At 41.7% G+C, this 23,732-nt stretch overlaps 1 protein-coding gene across 1 annotated transcript; it reads right to left on the bottom strand.

Moving 5' to 3' along the window:
- Positions 1-320: 320 nt before the first annotated feature.
- On the bottom strand, positions 321-22,425 carry TMEM30A (transmembrane protein 30A). Its single transcript, XM_015409536.1, has 7 exons — positions 22,040-22,425; positions 14,082-14,195; positions 11,225-11,332; positions 9,162-9,252; positions 6,436-6,579; positions 5,154-5,360; positions 321-1,779 (listed from the first exon to the last, which is right to left on the bottom strand). The coding sequence occupies exons 1-7, from the start codon at positions 22,331-22,333 to the stop codon at positions 1,586-1,588; spliced, it is 1,152 nt and encodes a 383-aa protein (XP_015265022.1). The 5' UTR covers positions 22,334-22,425; the 3' UTR covers positions 321-1,585.
- Between the last annotated feature and the right edge of the window lie 1,307 nt (positions 22,426-23,732).

Raw genomic sequence — 23,732 nt, 5'->3', positions numbered from 1 at the left:
ATGGGGGGGGGGGCAGGGAGCAAAACAAAAGAGTTAAACGGCTGGCCCCAAACAGCCAAATCAAACCTGCCAAAAGTCCAGTAAATGTTTGGGGAATGCATCTTCCCCAAACATCGGTTCCAGAGCTCCAAACTGTCCCAAGTTTGGCCCAAATTTTGGCTCATGAGCCGGTTCACTCCCATCACTAATCTTTACACTAGCTGCCCTAATAACATCTTGTAACCCAGGGGAAAGTTGATAGTTTAAAACAAACCTGGTTCCCTAAAATCATAAGAGGCTCAGGTGATAGAATAGGCCTGTCATACAAGGCTTCACTAGATTACAGTTTATCTGGAGGTCTTTTGCACAGTCCCTCTGCCAATGTGGTCTTCTCAACTTCCACCAAAAATGGAGCTTCTTCAGAAGACGCATTTTTGCTAATGATCAAATTTCATAAACAAATGGGCAGCATTTATTCAACAGTGAATGTTCATATTAACAAACCAATTTCATGTATAATAACCTCATATACAGACCTATGCAATATGTATAATTTAAAATCACCGGAATGGGTTCTTACACTTGACACAGGCATGACAAAATGTGTAAGATGTGACAATCCTCATTTATACTACCATGGCAATTTTAAGCTTACTTTCATGGCAAACCTTCATTTCATGAACTCATGTAATTGATGAAAGAAAAACAAAACATCTTCTGGAGTAGATATATTTTTTTCCAGTTAAGAATATGCAGATAGTTATGATAAATTCTTAAAAGCACAGCTTTTAACCTGAGGAAATGAAGCTTCTGTATTGACACACACTGCCATTCCTGACTTAGGAACAGAACGGTTTCATCTCTTCTGGAGGCATGCTAAGAGGCTCAGACCACGTAAAGTGCATAAGACAGAACTGCATGTAGAACCAAAGCAAAAGCTTTAAAAGTTGCAATTAATTTCATGTGGAAATCAGTTTTGTATGGTTTTTTAAGTAAATGGTCAACCAATATGTTTTTGTAAGATCTGTTTACATGCCAGGCATATTTGCTGGAACACACTGGGAGTTTTGAAAGCAGAAAAAGTTTGGATCAATGGAGAGTGAACTGTACAAGATGAATATAGTAAACATTTCAGCAGGTAACACAAAAGCCCATGCACATAATGCATTGTGTGACAGAACACTAGACGGTCCCCTTTGCCTTCAAGCAACACCAGCACACTCTACCTCCTCAAAATACTAACAAGTTACTTCATACTAAACACACTCTCTCTGCGCAGCCTATACACAGTACTGACATGTGACAACAGCGTACAAGCAGCAGCAGATCCGTTAGGTGAAGAAAAACTATATATGCATCATGGCACCTGTCCAGCAAGAGGCAAACCTTCAAAATCCTCTGTAATCAGCACAGTTTTCTACAGCTAATTTTATACCCATTATCTTCAAGTTAATCCACTGTGAGGGAAACAAAGGCTTAAGAAATACTTATGTGTTCTCTGTCAGAAGCAGCATTTAACCAGGGATAAAGCTTTCAAAAGCTATATCCACTCTGGACTGGCCTTGATGCACATGCAGTACAAGTGATTTTGGAAGGGTGGGATTAATTAATTGGGAATATCTGCACTATTGTTCCGATTTCCATATTTGTGATGAATGATTAGCAGCACTACTCCAAGAAAAAAGCAAATGGACCCAACAGTTATATATGCAATTCCCAGAAATGGATTCTTGCCGCCCATCCATGAAATGGTGCTCAAGATCATCCGTTTTCTTCCATCAAAGCTATGCACAGGATAATCTGATTCAGATATAGGAAAAACATTTATTAGCTATTATAAGAATGTAAACGCCTGTTCATCCCACTGGCCCAATCTCTGAAAAAAAATGTAACTGTATTCTGATGTCATATGCTTAGCTGTGACAGGGTTGAACATGGCCTATCTGCCATATGTGCACACTCCCTACTTCCCTCAGGTGCAAAGCATTCTAGTTGGGGAATCATTCAATTAAATTCCAATTTGCCATGACATACACATGCCGGGACTTCAACAGATTCAAGTCTCTTTCTTCCCCACAAACCAGGATGGTTTAGAATTGCAGTTTATGGGAAGGAAACAAGCTTGAATATGCCCAATGCCTGCTCTTGGAAATCTGGGCAAAGTGGAGTTGGAGTAAAAATTTCCCAAACCGGGCAGCTTTCAATTATGTGCCACAATTTTGGGGGATGAGGGAGAAAAAGCAAAGCTAACAAGATAGATTTATTCCTATAAAGCAGAGGTACATTGTGGCATATGAACTCAACTTATGTTTTTACAGCAGCACTTTGTACTAGGCATGAATAGCTAAAGGCAGTGTCAGTGTCATTCCAAAATAATGCCTCCCCAAGGATTGGGGGGGGGGGGGATACTTCAAGCCAAGCCTACTGGCTACAGAAATCACAAGGGAAAAAAAAGAAAACCAACTGGCAGAAGTGGCTTTCACTATGCTGCCAAAACTAAATGGCAGTTCTCACAAGTGTTTTGTGTGGTAATGTAAGCTTTTTTTTTTACTTTGAAATTTAAGTTGAGTTTGGAAGTCCAAGCCGTCCTCCTCAGCAGAACAGCAAAGAGCACAGCTATAAGTTTTCACACACAGCCCCACACACTATTTGTGATGTAGAAGGGAGCTCAGTACAAGGCTCAGGAATTAACTTCTAAAATACCTCTCAACACCCAACCCTAGAGTGTTCCTCTTCCACACCCAGCCTGCCAAACCCTAAGTACACCTCCACAGCTCCCATCTCCCCAAATACCAAAACTAATACTCTAAAAACTTACCACATGAGAAAAAAGTCACCTTCTATCACCTGTCCTGGGTCTCTAAAGAGTCATGTTATCTAACCTTTCTTTTCCATTAACCCAAAGTTTCCATCTCTCCTTTCACACACTTCCCCTTGGGCTGAAAATGCTACAAGAACTACTGAGTTCACAGTCTCCAGCTTCTCAAAACCTGTACGACAAACACAAGAGAAAGCATATTGTGGTACAGCTAACCCCTTTAAAGGGCTGCACTTTCTAGGAAGACAGTTCAATCAAATGTGTGGAGTGTGGCATGTAGCTGCCAGCCACATTAGATTATGTCAAAAACCCTAACATGCCCATATCTTGTGCTTGACAGCCCTGAAAGACAAAGAATCATGAACATGGCTAGTATTCCCAAGCATTCCCTTGCTGAGGGACTGTTCCCTAGGGCACTCAGTGGTCCACCCTCTCTTGAAAAAACCATCTTTGGACCCGGCCTAATTGGTAAATTACTGGCCGGTCTCCAACCTGCCCTATCTGGACAAAATAACAGAGAGGGCTGTGGCAACACAGCTACAGGGCTTTTTGGATGACGCTTCCATTTTAGATTCCTTCCAGTCCAGTTTTCGCCCGGCCCATGGGACAGAGACAGCACTGGCTGCCCTCACGGATGACCTCCGGAAGCATCTAGATCAGGGTGGATCGGCAGTGCTGTTGGACCTGTCGGCAGCGTTCAGCACAGTTGACCATCAGTTACTGATCCACCGCCTTGCTGACACGGGAGTACAGGGGTCTGCCTTACAATGGCTTGCCTCCTTTCTCCGAGGTCAGGGACAAAGGGTGGCACTAGGGGAACAGCTGTCCCAAAGGCATCCACTGATTTGTGGAGTGCCCCAAGGAGCAGTGCTTTCCCCGATGCTATTTAGCATCTATATGCGCCCCCATGCCCAGAGGTATGGGCTGGGATGTCACCAGTATGTGGATGACACCCAGCTCTATCTGTTGTTGGGCGGCCGGTCTGACTCTAAACCAGAAGATCTGGACCAGGCGTTACAAGCTGTGGCTGGATGGCTTAAGACTGAGCCAGCTGAAACTGAATCCAAAGATGGAGGTCCTGTGCCTTACTTGGGGCGGTTCGAGGTTAGAGATCCCGCTCCCAACCTTCGATGGGGCTCCACTGGTGCCAGTGCCGGAGGTTAGGAGTTTGGGAGTGCTCCTGGAGGCCGAGGTAGCAACTACTGCTAAGTCAGCCTTTTACCATCTTTGGCTCATTAGGCAGTTGGTTCCCTTCCTCGACCATAACGACCTGGCCACAGTGATCCATGCAATAGTCACCTCGAGACTGGACTACTGTAATGCTCTCTACATGGGGCTGCCCTTGTCACAAATCCGGAAGCTGCAGCTAGTGCAAAATGCAGCAGCCAGGCTTCTGATGGGCCTTCCTATGCGGGAGCACATCCAGACTGTGCTGAAGACATTGCACTGGCTGCCGATAGCATTCCGAATTCGCTTCAAAGTGCTGGTGCTTACCTTTAAAGCCCTATATGGTCAGGGGCCAACATACCTGAGGGACTGCCTTTCCCCATATGTACCCCAGCGAGCACTGAGTTCAAGGTCCCCTGCTTTGTGGGGAGGACGGGGTATAAATAAAATAAAATTGACTGACCCTCCCAGGCCCGAAAGAAGATAGACTGGCCACAACCAGGGCTAGGGCCTCCTTGGTGGCAGCTCCATACTGGTGGAATGAGCTCCCAGGATTTGATGCAGTTCCGCAGGGCCTGCAAGATGGAGCTCTTCCACCAGGCCTTTGGTTAAGAAGCCGCCGCCACCACCAAGTATACCATCATTAACATTATTAGAACCCGTTCCCTGGTTTTCATCATTTACAGCTAGTGCCAGCGTCTGCTGCATATAACAATTAAAGAGCTGAGAAACATAGCACACTGTAGAACAAACTGATATGGTTGTCCCGCCATCTTTAACTATTTATATCTATTTAGCTAGCACTTTATGATTGTGGATTGTTTTAAACTGGTTTTATCTAAGTTTACAATTGTCTATTTATATTTTATCTTTTGTAAGCCACCCTGAGCCTGCCTCGGCAGGAAGGGTGGGGTATAAATTCAACTAATAAATAAATAAATAAAATATTAACTGAGAATTTCAAGAAGAAATCCAGCCCCAATACCAAATCCTTGGCCCTGGCACTTTATGTAGCTTCATGGCAGCTTTTGAAAATTTGCTTTTGCCCTAAATGTTTAAAGGCAATGCATTAATTTTTTGACAGGCATATCCTGTTACACAGCTGCAAGCTGCCCATTTAATGACTTTAAAGTGTATGAACCAAGTTCTTCCTGGTGGCATAATTCCTGAAGCATTCAGTAAAGGATACTGTATGTTATGTCTAAGGAGTACTTTCCAGCAGGTAGAGTAGGAAGCAAGCTGTCTTTCCTCTCTATGAGGCGATATAGCTTACGAAACGTAGGTAAGGCTGCAGTACGCATCCACACAATGAAGTCTTCATTGATGAACCCATTGTTGTCTGGGTCTGAATCCAACATGTACACTGGTTTGGGCCAGTTGACAGGCTTTGCTGTGCCTTAAAAACAAAACAGCGTGTAAACACAGCTATACTATTTCTTACTTTACACATCTGTCACAAGTTCTAGTCAAAATGAGTAGATCTTAAATACATATTTTCAAGCAGCTGTCCCTTCCTGCCCCACTCAGACCTTATGACTCATCTTACTCATTCAGCTTGAGTAATTTCAATTTTCCCTGCAGTCAACAAAAAAAGCATAACTGCTATGCAATAATCTGGTGGCATGGGGAATAAATTGGTCAAGCAGCTGAATCTGTAGGCACTGAGAGAAAAGCCAGATAATATTCTGAATAGGGATTAAAGTATTAGAAAGAGACGGCACTGAGTAAAGCTAAATCTGTAAACAAGAGTATCTACCTTAAAGGCTCTATGTGGCCAGAGACCAGCATTCCTGTGGGACCGCCTCTCCTTGTATATGCCCTGAAGAGCCTTGTGCTCTTCAGACCAGGACCGTCTAGTAGTCCCTGGCCTGAAAGACATCTGCCTTGCCTTGACCAGGCCCCAGCCTGGTGGAACATGCTTCCAGTTGAGATCAGGGCCCTGTGGAACAGAGCTGTTTTGCCAGGCCTTTGGTTGAGGGAGCGGACGTCAATTAACATCAGCCTCCCCTGCCTAAACAGCTCCAGGATGCCACTTACACCATGGGAGCCAGGTGCAGTACTTTAATCCCATCAGACTGATCCACTGCCCCTCCTGGCATGAACTCAGCATACTCTGGAATTGGAATTAACTGTCAAGCTGACACTGTATAGGTATTTCTAAAGTATTTAATTAATTTAATACTGTTTCAATTAATGTTTTAATTGCTTTATTATTTATGGTTTTATGGCATGTTGTAAGCTGCCGTGAGCCTGCGTGTGGGGTAGGGTGGGATATAAACTGCAAAATAAATAAATATACAATGTTCTTCCAACACCTATTGCTTCCTTCAAAATGCAATGAGCTTTTTAAAACAGAAAACAAACTTTGTTCAGGCTGTAGCTACCACAATGCCTTTAGGTGAGATGAGTATCAAAAAGGGAGAATTTACAACAATATAATAAAACCTGGACTACCAGAGTAATAACCTTACCACGAAAAAGTACTGTCAAGTTGTTATCATCTCCAACAGGATTCCTAAACTTTACATATTTGTCAGTCCACCAAGCAATACCCTTTTTATTCAACGGAATAAGAACCGATCCATTCTGATCAATATGATACAATGTTAACGTATCTATAAGGAAAAACAAATAAAAGTTAGTCACAACCTTTTGGGCTCTATGAACTCAATCATAATACAAAAGTTTTATTATAAGTGACAAAAGTAAAGTCTTGTGATGTATCAATTTCCTATTGCCAAATTCAGGGTATGCATTCGGATGCTCTGTTAGGGTGCTTATTGTGACTGTAGAGACAGGAGGCATCAAAGCACAGAATATAAAGATTAACCAAAAACTGTAGTGGAATTCATTTGTCATTAACTGTACAAGGACAAATGAAAACACACAGAAAGACTGGCAGTTACTTGGCAGTTTTACAGGTTCTTCCTAGTTGTGCTGGGAGCTGTTGGACATCAGAGTCCAGGAAGCAACAATGGACAAAACTCATGCCAGCTTACTCAAATTAGCCTACCGAGCATCTTGCATTGTGTGTGAGAACAAATAGTATGTTACCTCAGTTATGTGTGTAAAAGATTTATAGTGCTGCAAGGTAAAGTTTGAATTTGCACTTTATGAAAACTCAGAGGTGAAACTAAAATGACCTTTCCAGTTGGCAAGAAGTTACACATCAAGTTTTTCTATTAGCTTCCAGGATGTCAGTGAACATATTGACGGAGACAGCTAGAAGAACAAAGACCCTTTCCTGGGCCACTGGGAACTGCAGGTAGTCAATGAAGGATGCAGGAAAGCTTTTGGAACCTGACTGATAATCTTCCACTAGAGAGGATAAGAAGGTCCTAAGGAGCTGCAGAATCCCTGTCCTTCATGGAATTTGACTGTGGAATATGTTTTGGGGAGGGGCTGAGTCAAACGTCAAGGAAGAAAGAAGAGAAAGAAGGACTCCTGAACCGAAACTGGGAAACTAAGATTTGGTCTACCTCTTCATTCACAATCATTGGTGATAGGTTTTACACACAAGGTAAAAAGATATGCCTGTCACTCATTTTATTCCTCTTTGTTCAGCAGCCGTTCATCAGTTTTTTTTGCTGAAAACTGTATTCTTTTTTCATTGTAGTAACTGGTGACAGCTTATAAGTGCTTTATTTTTCTCTGAAAAATTTCCCATTTCTAAATATTTTGCTTCATAAAATAAACAATAAATAGATGCCATTGCCAAAATGCCTTTAGGCAGTTTGAGAGTTGTAATTAATGTTTTTCATGTGATTGCCCCAGGAACCGTTTGAAACAGTACATGTGTGTTTTATGGCTCAGCAGTGCGAGATCCTAGTGCAGCGTGATGGAGTGAGCTCCCATACCTGACTCCAGCTCCTGCCAACCTAGCAATTCAAAAGCAAGAAACTGCAAGTAGATATACAGGTACCGCTTCAGTGGGAAGGTAACAGCATTCTGTGTGCCTCAGCGTTTAGTCATGCTGGACACATGATCATGGAAATGTCTACAGACAACGCTGGCTCTTCAGCTTGGAAACTGAGATGAGCACCATCCCCTAGAGTCAGATTCGACTAGCTTTTGAGCAAGGGAAACCTTTACCTTTACCTATAACAGGTATGGGTTAAATAATGCTACACACCCCTCTCCTCTGTGTGAGTTCTCTGTGTGAAATCCTGCACAGCCAATGCTAAAATTCTTATTTCTCTCTCCTCTCACATGGTAGAAGAAATACTATAAACAAACTGATATGGAGCTAACAAGCAATATTCCTAAGAGTGCCAGTCAAACTGAGGTGCCATCAAGAGGTCCAGAAAGAATTAAATTCTGTTGAAATGATGTGTGGCATATGATGTGCAGGTTTTGGTGTGCTAAAATTAGTGTGTCAAAAGTTTTCAATTCCTTTGGGTTTTCCTTCCTAAAATTAAAGTAAGGCGAGTACATGCTATATTGTTAATTTTTACAGGTGTTATTCAAATAAAAGCAATCTAGGTATGAAGCTCTGAATTTTTTAAACCATGTTTGATTTTTCCCTCCAATAAAGTATTTCAGTTCATGCATAAATTGCTACCAAAACATAAAATTAATGTGGGGTACTTTTAAAATTTTATTTAGTAAATGTATGTAAAAAAACCAATCTAATTTAGATAATGCTCAATTTTTTTCCAGGAAAAACTATCACTGATGTCTGGATTGCAGTTTAATAAATAAGCATATTTCTAATTCTTAACCTGCTGATGGCATCAAAAAGGAATCCTAAATGCATTGGGTGGTGGTAGTATAAAGCTTGAGAAGTGAATTACTCATTGAAGTCTAGCTGCTTGAGGCATAGACCAGATAAATAACTTCCACATTCCCTATGGTAGAACAAGGCTACATAGGACCCTTTTCATCATAGTGTGATGTTATGAAGTGTTAAACATTCTAACTGGTAAGAGTAAAATGTCAAGGCACAGCGGGCTGCGTGCTCTTGGAGACAAGGGATGGAGAAGACAAGGAGAGGGGTGTTTTGGGTGGACACTGAATTAAGTTGTTTAGGCAACTAACTCAACCATGTTGTGGTGGCACAAAGGAATGAGGTAGTCTATATTTACTATACATCCACTGGACTAAGAATGTAAATGTCGGAAGGTTCCACTTCTTTGTAGTTAAGTCAAAACAAATACAAAGTATGAGGGTTATACTGTAACATATTTAGAAATCCTACCATTGAACATGCTGTTGGCAATAGCTCCACAAGGAGCAATGGGTTTATTGTCCTCACTGGTGCGGTAAGGCTCACATTCCTTACTGGGGTTCTAATTGGTATAAAGAAAACCAGTCAGTTTGACCTCAGAAAAACAAAGTTAGTCAGAGCATAATCAAAACACAGGACACCCAGAGTTGGAACCAAAGTACTGCAAGTGGAGTGGGACTGTAACATCTCCCTTCTTTAGCTGCAGAATACTGAGTGTCCCCATCCTATTCCTGGGGTTCAGAAGACTCAGCGATAATTGTTCTGCTCTTCTGACAATGGAGTGAATCAGCACCTTTGGATCCAATCCTGTTTGCCTGATAAAAGCTTATGAGATATTATAACAACTCTTCCTATGTTCCTGATCTCCCAATTATTTGACAAATTTGTATCACAATACAACAATAGTCAACATCTATCTGCAGCTAATTCCACTCTATGTTTTAAAAGAGAGAAAGGTAACATGCTCCCTTTTGTTCACTGATCAGGGATAATCTGTAACAAAATCTAGACACACTGGCAAGGTAAATTTTCTAGTTACACAGCAAGCAACTGGATATACATCTACTGGAATGTCAAATACTGGATATGCTGATCCTCTTGGAATCTCACTATATCTGCACCTGGCTGTTTGATCATCCCTAGGGCTCTTTTTGTAGCAGGAACTCCTTTGCATATTAGGCAACACACCCCTAATGTAGGCAATCCTCCAAGAGCTTACAGTAGCCCCTGTAAGAAGAGCTCTGTGAGCTCTTGGAGGATTGGCTACATTAGGGATGTGTCACGTAATATGCAAAGGAGTTCCTGCTTTATACAAATCACGTAATATACAAAAAGAGCCCTGCTAGTCAGAGAGGCAGATGACAGCTGAAGTTTAACGTATTATTTCCATTTGATTTGACGTGACAGAAGTTCTGCATAACTAGAGAGGAGATGTGTTTCAGTCATAACTTAAATAGTGTCTTGAAAAAGAGAAGTCCTCATTTTGACCATGTACACAGCAAAAAAAGTATTATTGTTCAGTTTCTTGGTTCCATTACCCCTACAAAATGAAATTACATAAATACATTGTACATCTTTTTACTAATCTTTTGATTCATGGTTAATTCCACTCAGTTCCTGCTCTGTTTCTTCTGGATAAGTACAGTATATCCCAGTAAAACAATCTTCACACCAAGTTCCCACTGCTGAAGGAACCCACAACTAAATGAAGAAGTTAATCTAAACACCAGAAAACCAGAACAGCGCTATTTCTGAACTACAATCAATGGGCAACCTACACAGAATGCAGAGAGTTTAAACTGGGCTTTCCCTCATTCAACTGTAACCTGAAAGTTAGGCTTAATTTGCTATCATAAAAATACATTCTGTCTCACCGATACCTTTAGCTACTATTATAGACTACTAGATACATTATGGCTAGATTGCTGGTTCTTTCAAAACTGCTCCTATAAATTTTTCATCCACTTATAAGGAAAAACAGCTGAGATGTTAGCTAGGGATGGATTACACTAATATTCTTTTCATCACATGCCAAAGGAAATGTGGCAGTGGCAGTAGGTGGTGTTTAAGAGTACTTTCAGGTACTCATAATGAAAGGTTTACTTAATAAGTAGTTGGCAACAGAGGTAAACCAGCTTGCCCTGATGAATGTATCACAAAGTATTTTTAAGTAGTTTCAACATACCACGTAGAGCATAATAGGTGGCCTACTCAAAATGCCTGCCAATAAGCGGCAACACTGCTCAACATAATAATCTACCCAGATTTGGCAGTTTGGTTCTCCCATTAAGCCTAACTGAAAATTAATTGAAATTAATTTACGTTGGTGATTGAACACAGAGCAATGAGACTTTATTTTAAAATATGAGGGGGGGGATCGAAAAGAAAAAAGTAATACAGAGAAGCTCATTAACTCATTGTGATAACATATAAAGGTACTGTATTATCTCATTTTCCCCTTAGTATCTGAAAAGTCATCTTGATTTATGTACCAGAAGCCAGACATGTTTGGTGGAGTCAGAGAATTTACTTACGAATAAAGAATTATTATTGCCATTTAGCTGGCTATCATCCCGAGACTTCACATAGCGGCGATGATTCTGATAGAAGTTTGACAGCCCATAATACATAAAGACATTGCTCTGCAATACACAAGTGACCAACACTTCTGAAATATGCACTTCTGAAATATTCATACACTAAACAGCTTCAGATATAACAGTGATATTTAGAATCAGGTACAACACAGGAAAATAAACAATGAGGAATAGAAATGGATCAATCTAGCTGATTCACGAGGAGGAAGCTAGCACAAAGCTTCCTAGAACTTAGAGCATGGCTGGCTGCTTTCAGACTAAGGCTGAAGGTTTGTTTTTCTATCCATCCTCAGGGACCTTGATATACAGACTGAAGGAGGATAATTATAGAACCACCTGGTTAAATCAAACAGATGAGAAACTGAACCTCCTCGGACTCCCGATATCAACGATCAAGACTATATCTCAGCAAGAAGCATGGAGACAGATCAGATCGAAGGCAGGAAATTGGGATAGGGCCAGTACCGCCACACGTGCCAGGCATGTATGTTCTCCCCTAGCTTTGGGGATGCCTCCTTTGTTGACCCTTCCATTAGAGCTAAGCCATTTTACCACCCCCTCTCATAGATTTGCTTTTACTCTTGCAAGATTAAATGCTGTACTGTCTGCAGAACAGGACGTTTTTCACGAACTCCGTATTCAGATAGGCTTTGTACCTACGCTTCTGGTGAGATCGAGACACTGACACATCCCCTTTTGTTTTGCTCTCATTGGTTAGCTCTTAGGTCATATTGGATATATCCACTTCTATCCAAACACCACCTTCCACTGGAGCCATGGGTGACCTCTTATCGGCTGTCAAATATCGATCCGATAATTACCACTTCAGTAGCAAAATATTTCGCTATTTTAATAGCAATGAAGTGTAAATAATTGCTGTTATGATAAGGTCTGCATCTTTCGTTTTGTTTTATATTTTAAATCTTTTATACTGTTTATATTTTAACTGGATTTGAATGTATAGTTTTAAATTTTTGCTTTGGTATTTTATATGTATGTTGTATATTGTGGATGTGCTTGAGACCATTGGTCATATGAGCTGAAATAAACTAAAGGAAAGAGAAGCTTATGTCTCGGCATCCTATAGCATGCATCAACATAAGAAATGTTACTTGTCCCTAAAATCCACACTGGCTTAAGCCTTGGAATACTAAATTTTTAAAACACAAAACTAAACACTACAACCTTTTCCCTGGATCCAGATTACACATTTCCACAGATGTAAAGATTTCTGCTCACAGTGCAATTTCCCGACATTCTCCATCTTGTGGCAGCCCAAATTGCTCCCCAAAATCCTGTTCATGGGGAAGTGGGGACCCCCAGGAACAAGACCACAGGCTCCCATGGGAAAGGAGAGGTGGGACAGTTGTGCTCAATAAGCAAAAATCCTTGCATCCATGAAAATGTTAGTCTGGAATGGGAGGTGGGAAAATTGCACTCAATAAGTAAAAACCCTTGCACGCATGAAAATGTCAGTCATACTAATATCTTGCTTAATAAAAGTACCACAATTGGGTTTTTTTAAAATCAGGATTGGTTCTAAAATGGGAAGGAAGACTTAGACACATACCTTGACTATCAAACTATGCTACAAAGCTACAGCAGGCTATTACATAATACACAAAGTCACTTTTGTTATTAACCCCACTCCCCCAAAGTTAGGACTTCAATCGATTTAAAAAACCCACTATGCGTCAATACATCATTTTTAGTTTCCATTCAATCTTTACATTTTACAAGACAATAGAGTTTGGGCCAAGCTCATTTACTAAAATTACACTTCTGAAGAAACTGTAAAAGGAATGGTGTCAGATACTTTGCCTGCATAAACCAAAAGCATTGAAATTTTAGCTTACTTCCCCATCTAATTTCCAATGGAACAGCTAGAGTAACATAAGGGTTAGAGAACTGGAGTATGATCAGAGAGTCTAGGATTCAGTTTCCAAAATAGGCATAAAGGTCAATGGGGGATCTTAACCAGCCACTCTTACTCAGCATAACGTATTTCACAGGTTTGCTGGAGGAGGGCGAGACCATGTATGGTGGCCTGAAACGCCTTAAATGGCAAGATAAAAATGTCACCAGGGAGTGCAAACTGGCAACATACCATAAGAGTAAAAAGGTAAAGGTAAAGGTTCCCTTGCTTGAAAGCCAGTCGAATCCGACTCTAGGGTTGCGGTGCTCATCTCCGTTTCAAAGCCGAAGAGCCAGCGCTGTCCGAAGACGTTTCCGTGGTCATGTGGCCGGCATGACTAAACACCGAGGCGCACGGAACGCTGTTACCTTCCCACCGAAGTGGTCCCTATTTATCTACTTGCAATTTCTTGCTTTCGAACTGCTAGGTTGGCAGGAGCTGGAACTAGAGACAGGAGCTCACCCTGTCTTGCGGCACCCGGGTCTTGAACCGCTGAACTACTGCCCTTCCACAGCCTGCAGTTCAGCGTCTTAACCACTTGAGCCACCGCAGCTCCTTACCATAAGAGTAGCATATTGTATTTCACACTTTTAGCTGCCTCTGTTGTTGTTGTTGTTTTTAAAACTTACTGCAGAGTTTCATTGGCAAATGACTCACGATTTGCTTCAAGACTTGCTCTTCATATGAAGAAACAATAAATAAAATGAAAATTCATTAAAAGGTGGCAAGTTGACTATAAACACCAAAAAAGCTAATTCAGAAGAACAAGTAGGACACACAACAGGAAAGAGAAGAACTGCTAAGAGGCTCAGAGATATACATGAGCACGTCAAGTCAAATCCATTTTCATACAGTCTAAATATGCAAAAGAAAACATACCTCAAAAGGTTGATCCAATGTGAAGTTAATGATGCAGTGGCAAGGAGTGCTGTTCCAGGACACATTTAAGCATTTATTGCAAGGACTACCTGGTTCTGTTCCTGTATAGTCAATCTACAAAATAATGATGAGAGAGAGATAAAAGGAAAAAAGGGAGGGGAGGTTAATTGGATCAAACAGAACACAGACATAGTTGAATCCATAGTTAACAACCCTGATAAATCAGTAAATGGGTTGTCTAGGATCAGTCATTCTGGGGGACTGGTAAGCACAACAGACATGTGATGCCAGGGCAATATCTAAGTACTGCTGTACTACGTCTTGCTACTTTGATGTTTTACAAAAACTTGTTAAATGTAAATAATCAGCTACCCCCAAGTTCATATTCAGTTCATTCATTACACTTCTCCTCTGCCAGCAACCAGGTTCTATTAATTCTGATGACAGAAAACCATTTGAAATAATAAATGCAAATAAATATCTTCACTCAAATGAAATTAGGCCCGAATTGTGCAGACCAGGTATTTGAGTTTGCAGAAACATTTACGAACATTTTAAAAAATATACGTATACTCAAAATAATCCCTGTTTAATGCTGCAAGGAACTCACTCTAGTTGAGAAAAAATACAAAGGCCTGTATCCAGCCATATTCTGAAGATTTAAGGGCACTTGAGCTTCCTTTAAGCAGGGGCAATGATTTCTGTCTGTCTCCCCCGCACACACACAGCAGACCCCACTGTGCGGTTCTTGAGGATTAACTGACATTTCAGGGCTTCAGTGAGCTAGAAAATTGATATTACCACTTTTAAGAAAACTTAACGCACTTAAGCTTTTTTAATTGCATCCTTGGATAAAGTCCAGAAGCTTCACTCAAATAAAGACCTATGCATGAAAAACAAGGCTGAGTTATTTGCCACTTCAACAATGATAATCCAAACAGCTCTTTGTTGCTGTTCAGTCGCACAGTCGAGTCCGACTCTTCGTGACCCCATGGACCAGATCATGCCAGGCCTTCCGGGCTTCCGACATCCTCTGAAGTTTGCTCAACTTCATGTTCGTTGCATCTATGACACTGTCTAACCATCTCATCCTTTGCCGTCACCATCTTCTTTGACCTTCAATCTTTCCCAGCATCAGGGTCTTCTCCAGGGAGTGCTCCCTTCTCATTTGGTGGCCAAAGTATTTGAGCTTCAGTTTAATTATCTGGCCTTCCAGGGAACAGTCAGGGTTGATTTCTTTTAGGATTGACTGATTTGATCTTCTTGCAGTCCAAGGAACTCTCAAGAGTCTTCTCCAGCACCATAGTTCAAAAGAATTGGCTCTAGACTAGGGAAAAAGTTTTCAAATGGACTTGCCCAGTACTATCCTAATTCAACTGGACTTACATTGGCAGACTGTGTTTAGCTGGCAGATATTATCTGATTGTTGTCAATCTAAAGTAAAGGTAAAGGTCCCCTTGCTCGAAAGCCAGTCGAATCCGACTCTAGGGTTGCGGTGCTCATCTCCGTTTCAAAGCCGAAGAGCCAGCGCTGTCCGAAGACGTTTCCGTGGTCATGACTAAACACCGAGGCGCACGGAACGCTGTTACCTTCCCACCGAAGTGGTACCTATTTATCTACTTGCAATTTCTTGCTTTTGAACTACTAGGTTGGCAAGGAACTGGAACTAGAGACGGGAGCTCACTCCGTCTTGCGGCACCCGGGTCTCGAACTGCTGAACTACTGACCTTCCACAGCCTGCAATTCAACGTTTTAACCACTTGAGCCACCGCTTGAGTCAATCTAAAACCAATAGTAAATTTCAGACTAAGAAACAGAGGACAAAAATCGCTGAATTTAGTCAATACTAATTATTCATTCAAAAATGTATACCCTGCCCTTTCATAATGCTTCGAGCATCTTATAAAAAAACCCAAGAAATTAGGTTGCAAAGATCACTATTGCTGTCCATTGCTACTGAGCATTTTGCAAAGGGAGCAGTATCAAAACAGAGTCTACAACTAAAATCCACGAAGAACTTCAAAACGTTTTCTCACTCCACACTGCAAGTGAAACACACGTTGCATACACACCAAGCCTGGGATCCAGAGGAACTCATCCATTTGCACAGAGTTTTGCACAGAGTGTTTCCACATGTGGTAAACTATCAATTTTTTCCCTTACTAAAGTTTATTAGTCTGAATACTGCTAAAATATGGCCTCTTATTTAAGTTCTCAAGACAGAACTTTGATTTTAGAAAGTAAGAGTTTCAGTCCACATGATGTCAGACATACATTTGAAAGTAACAGCAGCCTGATTAATCCCAAGCAAGTTGCCCACAATTGGCTTAAAGAATGCTTATTTCAAGATGTTGTTACCACTATAGAGTAGTCAACAGTTCACAAACACATATTCTAAATTACTAACAAGACTCTAGACTAGTCCATCAGTTAGAATTAATATCCCATTCTTCTTTTTTTGCATAAATAAAACCTAGGTTTAGAGATTAAAAGATACTAGGTGAAAATAAACACCCATACAAATCAAAGAACTACGAATGTGTATTTAAGTCAATGTACACACCATTCAATCAATTCTGTCCTTAAACTGATAATGGTAACAATTTTCGGTTTGTATATGTTCAAGTGATACACAAATCATAACACTTGCTTCGATTGCTACCAAGCAAAAAGGTTTGCTTTACCTTCACAATGAGTCACAGTTTGTTCCTAATTCCCCACCACCACCAAACCAAGAACGCTTCCTCTTAAGTAACATTACTGGAGCCAACAATATCTCAACATTGACTGAGAGAAGTGCTTTGTGTCCTTAAGCCTGGAAATAAAGGTACTTATTTTTAGAAAGTGATTAACGGGACACAACAGGAGAACATGAAGTGCATCTCAACCTTGTCTTGGATTTTTAAAGCAGCCCAAACTTTTTTAAAATTAAAAATAAGGGTCTCTTAATTAGAGACCATAATCAAGGCTTTCCAATATTATTTTATTTCAGTCAATCCACACCATAGATGTCCCCAGAAACTATGTTATTGTGCACAACTGGTGTTATCTGAGTTCCCTCTTGCTTTCCCCACCTCCTGTCTATTACACATAGACACTCAAGCATCTAAGGGAAAACGTGTTGCAAATTTAAACCTCATGAAAAGTACAATATGCACAGAAGCCTTTGAGGCAACAGTTTCAAGCCCTTGCACAATATACAAGGAATTACTACCATGTAGTAAACCTAAAGTGTTTTTGACGTTCAGTGGTACTATATATATCAAGGCTTTGATCACAGACACAAATATTGGATTAATTACTATTTGAATTAACAAGAACTGAACACATAATATTCAGAAACACAGAGAAACTGAATCTGGTATTATTGAACATAACGTTAGGAAAAAATAGTTATTTATTTTCTCCAATAACTTTTATTAAAATGCAGCAGAACATAATAGAAACCAGTATAGAGAAAACAACATGTTTAGTTCACAGATTAAAAACAAATTAAGGAACAGAATGTACAAAGTTATTCCTTTCTTATCCATTCTATCACCTTAAAGATTTTTTTAAAATGCCGCCAATTGCTGCCAATTTTCTGACACCCAAAAATATTCTTAAAATTTTGAGTTGCTGTTAAGTTTGACTATTGATAATAATACTCACATCTTTAAGAACCATTCTAATTTGTGAGGCAACACTGGTTGTTCCCAATTACATTTAAGTGTTTCATGTGGCCAGTACCACATATAAAGGCTATTGCCAAATGCATTGGGCAAGACATGTAAAACATCTGCACATAAGCAAATACTGCATACATTGAAGGCAATGCACTTTAAAGCATAAAATAGACTGTGTAAAGTGCCTACAGGGTTTTCATGTGGCTGTCATACTTAAACAGCTTCAGAGGACAGCCATGCTGGTCTGCAGTAGAATAGCTAGATTTGAGTCCAGTAGCACCGTCAAGACCAACAAGGTTTGGGGGTATGAGCTTTCAAAAGTCAAAGCTCCCTTTTTCAGATCTGTATCTGACAAAGGGCACCTCAGTTTTCAAACGCTCATACCCTGAAATATGAAACTGTACTTGGGAATAAAAATCAGTTTAAATCAGTTTCCCTTTTCGCAAAAGGGGGGGGATCCCTGTTATCTGCCCTTGAAAGTGTACCTGTCATATATCATACATGCATGGAAAGCTAAAGCAAAGGTTATCACCATTCCATCCTCAGACCATACATTTCTAGTTCATGAAGCCCAAGATTCATTCTCTACCATCCATTTTTCAAGTGACATTCCAAGTTTGGTTTTATAAAAAACATTTCTCCCCATTTTCTGAGTATTTCCGGCATTTCAAGTCACCTTCAAATTCTCAAAATAATCTTGGCAAGACCACTTCCTTTAAGCTTTGCATTGCCTCATACCTCATTTGAGGCAAGAGATACATCAAACCCATAAACCAGTCAGTGGGAGAACAGGAGTCCTCTATAGGCTAACATCTTCAAATACTGGTATTCATTTGATGCCCATGCAATTAGAAAATCAGTTACCAAATGTGGCCAGAGGAGCATGCCAATGCACTTTAACTTGACTTTACTGCAAATACTCTAATAGGGATAAATCTTATTCGATGTCAGCACAGACTGAAACAGGAGCCCACCAAGAAATGCAGATGAGATATACCTACTAAACAGATATAGCCAGGACAGCCAATTGTTTGAGAACTGCACTTCTTTGAATATTTCTGTGCTCGTATACATGAGAAAAGAATGCACAAATAATTTTCCCAGAACAACTGATTGCCTCAAGAAAAGGGAAGCAAAATTACACTTAAGGCACATATATTTTCATATGCAAAAGGTCAAATGCTTACTAACCTCCTGCATCTGACCTACAGGAAGCAAGTTAGATCTGAACCTTACCAAAAATATATGTTAATACATGTGTGGGGGTCTTCTCATACAATCAACTAACATAATTAAGATAATGGCTGAAATATTCTTTAACAGCTTTAAGCTGTAGTTCTGAATCTGAACAGCTTGCTACTGGATGAAAATTCTACAACATTTTCAACTTACAAAACAGCAGTCCTATTAAAATGAACCATAACTCTCATATGCATACTGGTAAGCTGTCCTAAGCCTCCGGACGCCGCCAGCCTGGTGGTGAAGAAAAGTGCTGTCAAGTTACAGCTCCAACCTGCTCTATTCCTAATGGCTTCTTCTCACAGGCTGATAAACTCCTTTGCACTGTCTGATCTGATCAGTCCCCTCTACCCATTTCCCCAACTCCTCATACGATGGTTTTTCCAGGGCTCCATGCACTCCCAAACTCTCTCCCCAACTGCCCAACTCCAGTATCCATCCCTCTCACATTCTGACACTCAACTTTTCATTTTCACAGCTTTTTCCTTTTGATTTTTCTTCTTCCTCACACCATGATGTAGCATTTCCTGCTTGTCTGATCTGCACAGTTTCTCTCCGTCGTTGAACCTTTACCTGTACAATGTCTTGCAAAATCAGAACTTTAAAAATAAGAACTTTGAAACTGCAAAGAGTATTAAGGCCCAAAAATTACCAAAATCCACATCAATCCAATGAGCAACAGGACATCTTTACTGTGCCTTTAAACCATACAGCTTTAGAATATGAAGGCAAATGCAAAACAGTAAACACACCCCACAGGTAAAAGCCCAATTGCCTATCTTACTCTACTCCTTAAAACAAACTTTACCTACCCCATTGCCCACACAAATAAAGCTTAAAACACAGACATGTAGGATCCAAAAATCAGATTCCTTAGAACTCATTATATGGTGTGTAACACCGTGTCCATTTGCTCATTATGCAGAAAAAAATTCTAACATGGTAAATACAAAGATTGGCTCCAAAGGTACCGAGAGCCAGTGTGGGTTATGATTAAGAATGGCAGGCTCTAATCTGGAGAACATGGTTTGATTCCACACTGGGTGACTTTGGGCCAGTCACAGTTCTCTCAGAACTCTCTCAGCCCCACCTCGCAAGGTGCCTGCTGTGGTGAGGGGAAGGGAATGTGATTGTAAGCTGCTTTGAGACTCCTTAAATTAGAGAAAAGTGGGGTACAAAAATTTATTCCCCTTCTTCTTCTTCGACTGGCCACACAGTGAGAACAGTAACAAACGCTGCCCCTGTTCTGGACAGGTCAGCCCAGTAATTTTGTTTCAAACAAAAGCAATAAAAACACAAATGCTGTACTCAATATACTGAGCTGTCCTCCCAGCAATAAATAGTGTTTCATCATAGTGCCTTCCTTTGTAATTAGTTCTCAAGAAAAATTAAAACTTCCACTTTCACTTTGCATCATTTCATCTGGCATGCCAATTTTCCTAACAAAAAAGGGAAAACATACAAAAAAGCCTCAGGCCTAAAGTGCAAAAGTCAAACTCTAAACACTTTTTTTTTTTGTAATTCTTCCATTCTTCCTCTTTTTAACAGGGTATATCAGATAAATATGTCCGTTTGTTCTACTGGTATGCATTTTGGTAACCCTACCCACCCTTTTTTCATGAGTCCCTGCTAAGGAAATGCCTTTTTGTTTTGAAATAACTAACTGCTGTTATGCCCTGTGCAGCAACAGTATGTTGGAATTATATTGTTACCATTAGGATTCATGAAACCAACCCCAAATTAGTAATCACCCTCTACTCCCACCTAAAGAGCCTCTTGCTCAGAGTGAAAGAAGAGAGTACAAAAGTGGGCTTGAAGCTCAACATCAAAAAAACTAAGATCATGGCATCCGGCCCCATCACTCCTTGGCAAATAGAAGGGGAAGTCGTGGAAGTAGTGACAGACTTCACGTTCCTGAGATCCCAGATCACCGCAGACTGTGACTGCAGCCATGAAATTAAAAGACACCTGCTCCTTGGGAGGAAAGCGATGGCGAACCTAAACAGCATGATAAAAAGTAGAGACATCACCCCGCCAACAAACGTCTGCATGTTCAAAGCAATGGTGTTCCCAGTAGTCATGTATGGCTGCGAGAGTTGGACTATAAGGAAGGCCAAACGCCAAAGAATAGATTCTTTTGAACTATGGTGCTGGAGAAGACTCTTGAGAGTCCCGTGGACTGCAAGAAGATCAAATCAGTGAATCCTAAAAGAAATCAACCCTGACTGTTCCCTGGAAGCCAGATAATGAAACTGAAGCTCAAATACTTTGGCCACCAAATGAGAAGGGAGCACTCACTGGAGAAGACCCTGATGCTGGGAAAGACTAAAGGTCAAAGATGATGGGGACGGCAAAGGATGAGATGGTTAGACAATGTCACAGATGCAACGAACATGAAATTGAGCAAACTTCAGAGGATGGCAGAAGACAGGAAGGCCTGGCGTGATCTGGTCCATGGGGTCGCAAAGAGTCAGACTCGACTATGCGACTGAACAACAACAACTCCCACCAGCCTCTGAAACTCTAATATCTTACACATCTATTGAATGAGCTGAGAACTGCTGGCTGAGCACCACTGCAGCAACTTTCAGCGTATGGGGTACATGTTAGACCCTTGCTGTTAATTACTCCAGCTAAGAAACCCCATCTCACTCACCTATATCACTCACCCCGCTCCTGAGAATGAAACCTTTGGGTAACAGAGGGGAAGGGAACAAAATCAAAGTGTCAACCACCAGCCCTTCGTTCACAGGCATGATATGACTCTCTCTGAAACTCACCGGTCCTCCCGTGGTTGCCTTGGGTATCCTTCCACCCACCCCGGTCATGTGTTATCACCACACTGATACTTATTCCGCAAGGCGTTCAAGAGCGCTGGTCTCGTTTCTCCTCACAACCGCCCCTGTGTCCGGCTCGCCCAACATTACAAAGCGGCTCCACCGGCTCAGTGAACTATCCGGCCTGCCCGTCGCATCCGTCAGAGGGGGAGAGGAAATCGCCTGTGTCCCCACAACGCGGCGACCCCTGGTCCGCATCCCCCCCCCCATTGTTTACCTCGTACTCTCGGATATTGTTGGAAGTGACGAAGATGCCGATGCCGATCGGGATGAAGATGAGGCCGATGACGAAGAAGGCGGGCAGGACGGTGCCGGCGGTGAGGATGGGCTGCCAGGCCGGCAGGCGCTGTTGCTTGAAGGCCGTATTGTCGGGCTTGCGGCTCTTGATGGCGCCCCCGGCCACGCCGCTGCCCCCGGCCGCCCCACCTCCTCCGCCGGGACCGCTGTGGCTGCTCCCGGCCACCACCTGGTGCCCGTCCACCTCCTCTTTCGCGTTGTAGTTCATCGCCATAGAGCCTCCGCCGGGAAAGGTCAACACTGAGAGAGAGAAGGGGGAGGAGGAGAGGAAGCGGCAGCGATGGCCAGAACGCTGCCTACCTTCGTCACCAGAGCACCGACTGCGCTTGCGCAGACGCTCCGACAACAAACCAAAAAAACCCCGCCCACTCGAGATTCTTCTTCGGGGGAGAGCGTACGCCCCCAAACGGTCGGATTTTGCGCATGCGCCAAGCAGCTACTCTGTGTGCTGCCCGATGAAACAAGAATCTTGAGGCATGAACGCAAGTCCTATGTCAGAAAGGCGCGTGTGTAACAAGCGAGAATGAGACTGACGCGTTTGCCCCTCTCTGAACGGACGGACGGGGGGGGGGGATAATGGGGATTTTTTTGCAGCACAACCTCTCTAGTAACCTTAACAGCAAAGATAGGAATGGAGTCGTGTCCTACCGGAAATCTGTAGTGACACTTTCGGTCAAAAATTGGACTTGATTTCCATTCTGGCTTTCAAAGATTTTTTTACCATAAGGTAACCAACAACTAGAGTGAAGGCATTCTCTGTCGATAGAGTTTAATAGTATAGAGCGCTTTTCAGTTTTTACCAGGGATTGATTGTCTCAGGCTGCAATCACACACACTAAATAATCCACTTTCAATGTACTTTTCAACTGGATTTTGCCAGTTAACGGTGTAAAATCCAGTTGGAAAGTGCACTGAAAGTGGATTATTTAGTATGTGTGATCATAGCATCAGGCTAGGCCTTTTCATTCCAATAGGTGTAGGCGGTGGAACAGTGTTGCCATCCTCACAAACAACATGAGGCTGCCTTATAAACACTTGGTCTATCAAAGTCAGTATATCTTCCGTTACAAGGGTTTTACTTTTTCTGGTCACTAAGCAACAAAATCTGGCCACAGCATAATTTATTTTATTTATTTATTTATTTATCAAATTTATACCCCACCCTCCCCCGTAGGGCTCAGGGTGGCTCACAAGGCAAGATAAACTTGCTACAGTAAAACAACAATATATCCATAATTTAAAACATACTATACAATTTAAAAGAAACCCAGTCCTAAATCACATAAAGTGCTCAGTGATAATCAGAACTCTAAAACCCCAAGATGATGGGACAAATCCAAAGACAGTTCTTAACAGGCAGTCTATAGCATCGCTGTTCAGATGTTCTGATAGTCCTTCTCAGGGGCTTCTCAGGGCCTCTTCTCAGGGCCTCTTCCCAAACCCCCCAAGATAGTAACGTAGTGGGGGGGCGCGGCGGCCCCTACTCAAAAACCTGGTGGAAGAGCTCCGTCTTGCAGGCCCTGTGGAACTGGATCAGATCCCGCAGGATCTCCCCCGGGAGCTCATTCCACCAGATAGGGGCCGCCACCGAAAAGGCCCTGGCCCTTGTAGCG

The sequence above is a fragment of the Gekko japonicus genome, unplaced genomic scaffold, assembly GCF_001447785.1.
Source record: "Gekko japonicus isolate JY-2015 unplaced genomic scaffold, Gekko_japonicus_V1.1 scaffold1213, whole genome shotgun sequence".
Taxonomy (NCBI): Eukaryota; Metazoa; Chordata; class Lepidosauria; order Squamata; family Gekkonidae; genus Gekko; species Gekko japonicus.
This window is presented reverse-complemented; position numbering and strand designations above follow the sequence as displayed.

Excerpts from the sequence above, each read along its gene's own strand:
- TMEM30A (XM_015409536.1), bottom strand. The coding sequence starts at position 22,333 with ATGGCGATGAACTACAACGCGAAAGAGGAGGTGGACGGGCACCAGGTG. Across the intron at positions 14,196-22,039 it reads ACAATATCCGAGAGTACGAG|ATTGACTATACAGGAACAGA; the intron begins GTAAACAATGGG and ends ATTATTTTGTAG. Across the intron at positions 5,361-6,435 it reads CTTGACAGTACTTTTTCGTG|GCACAGCAAAGCCTGTCAAC; the intron begins GTAAGGTTATTA and ends TTTGTTTTTAAG.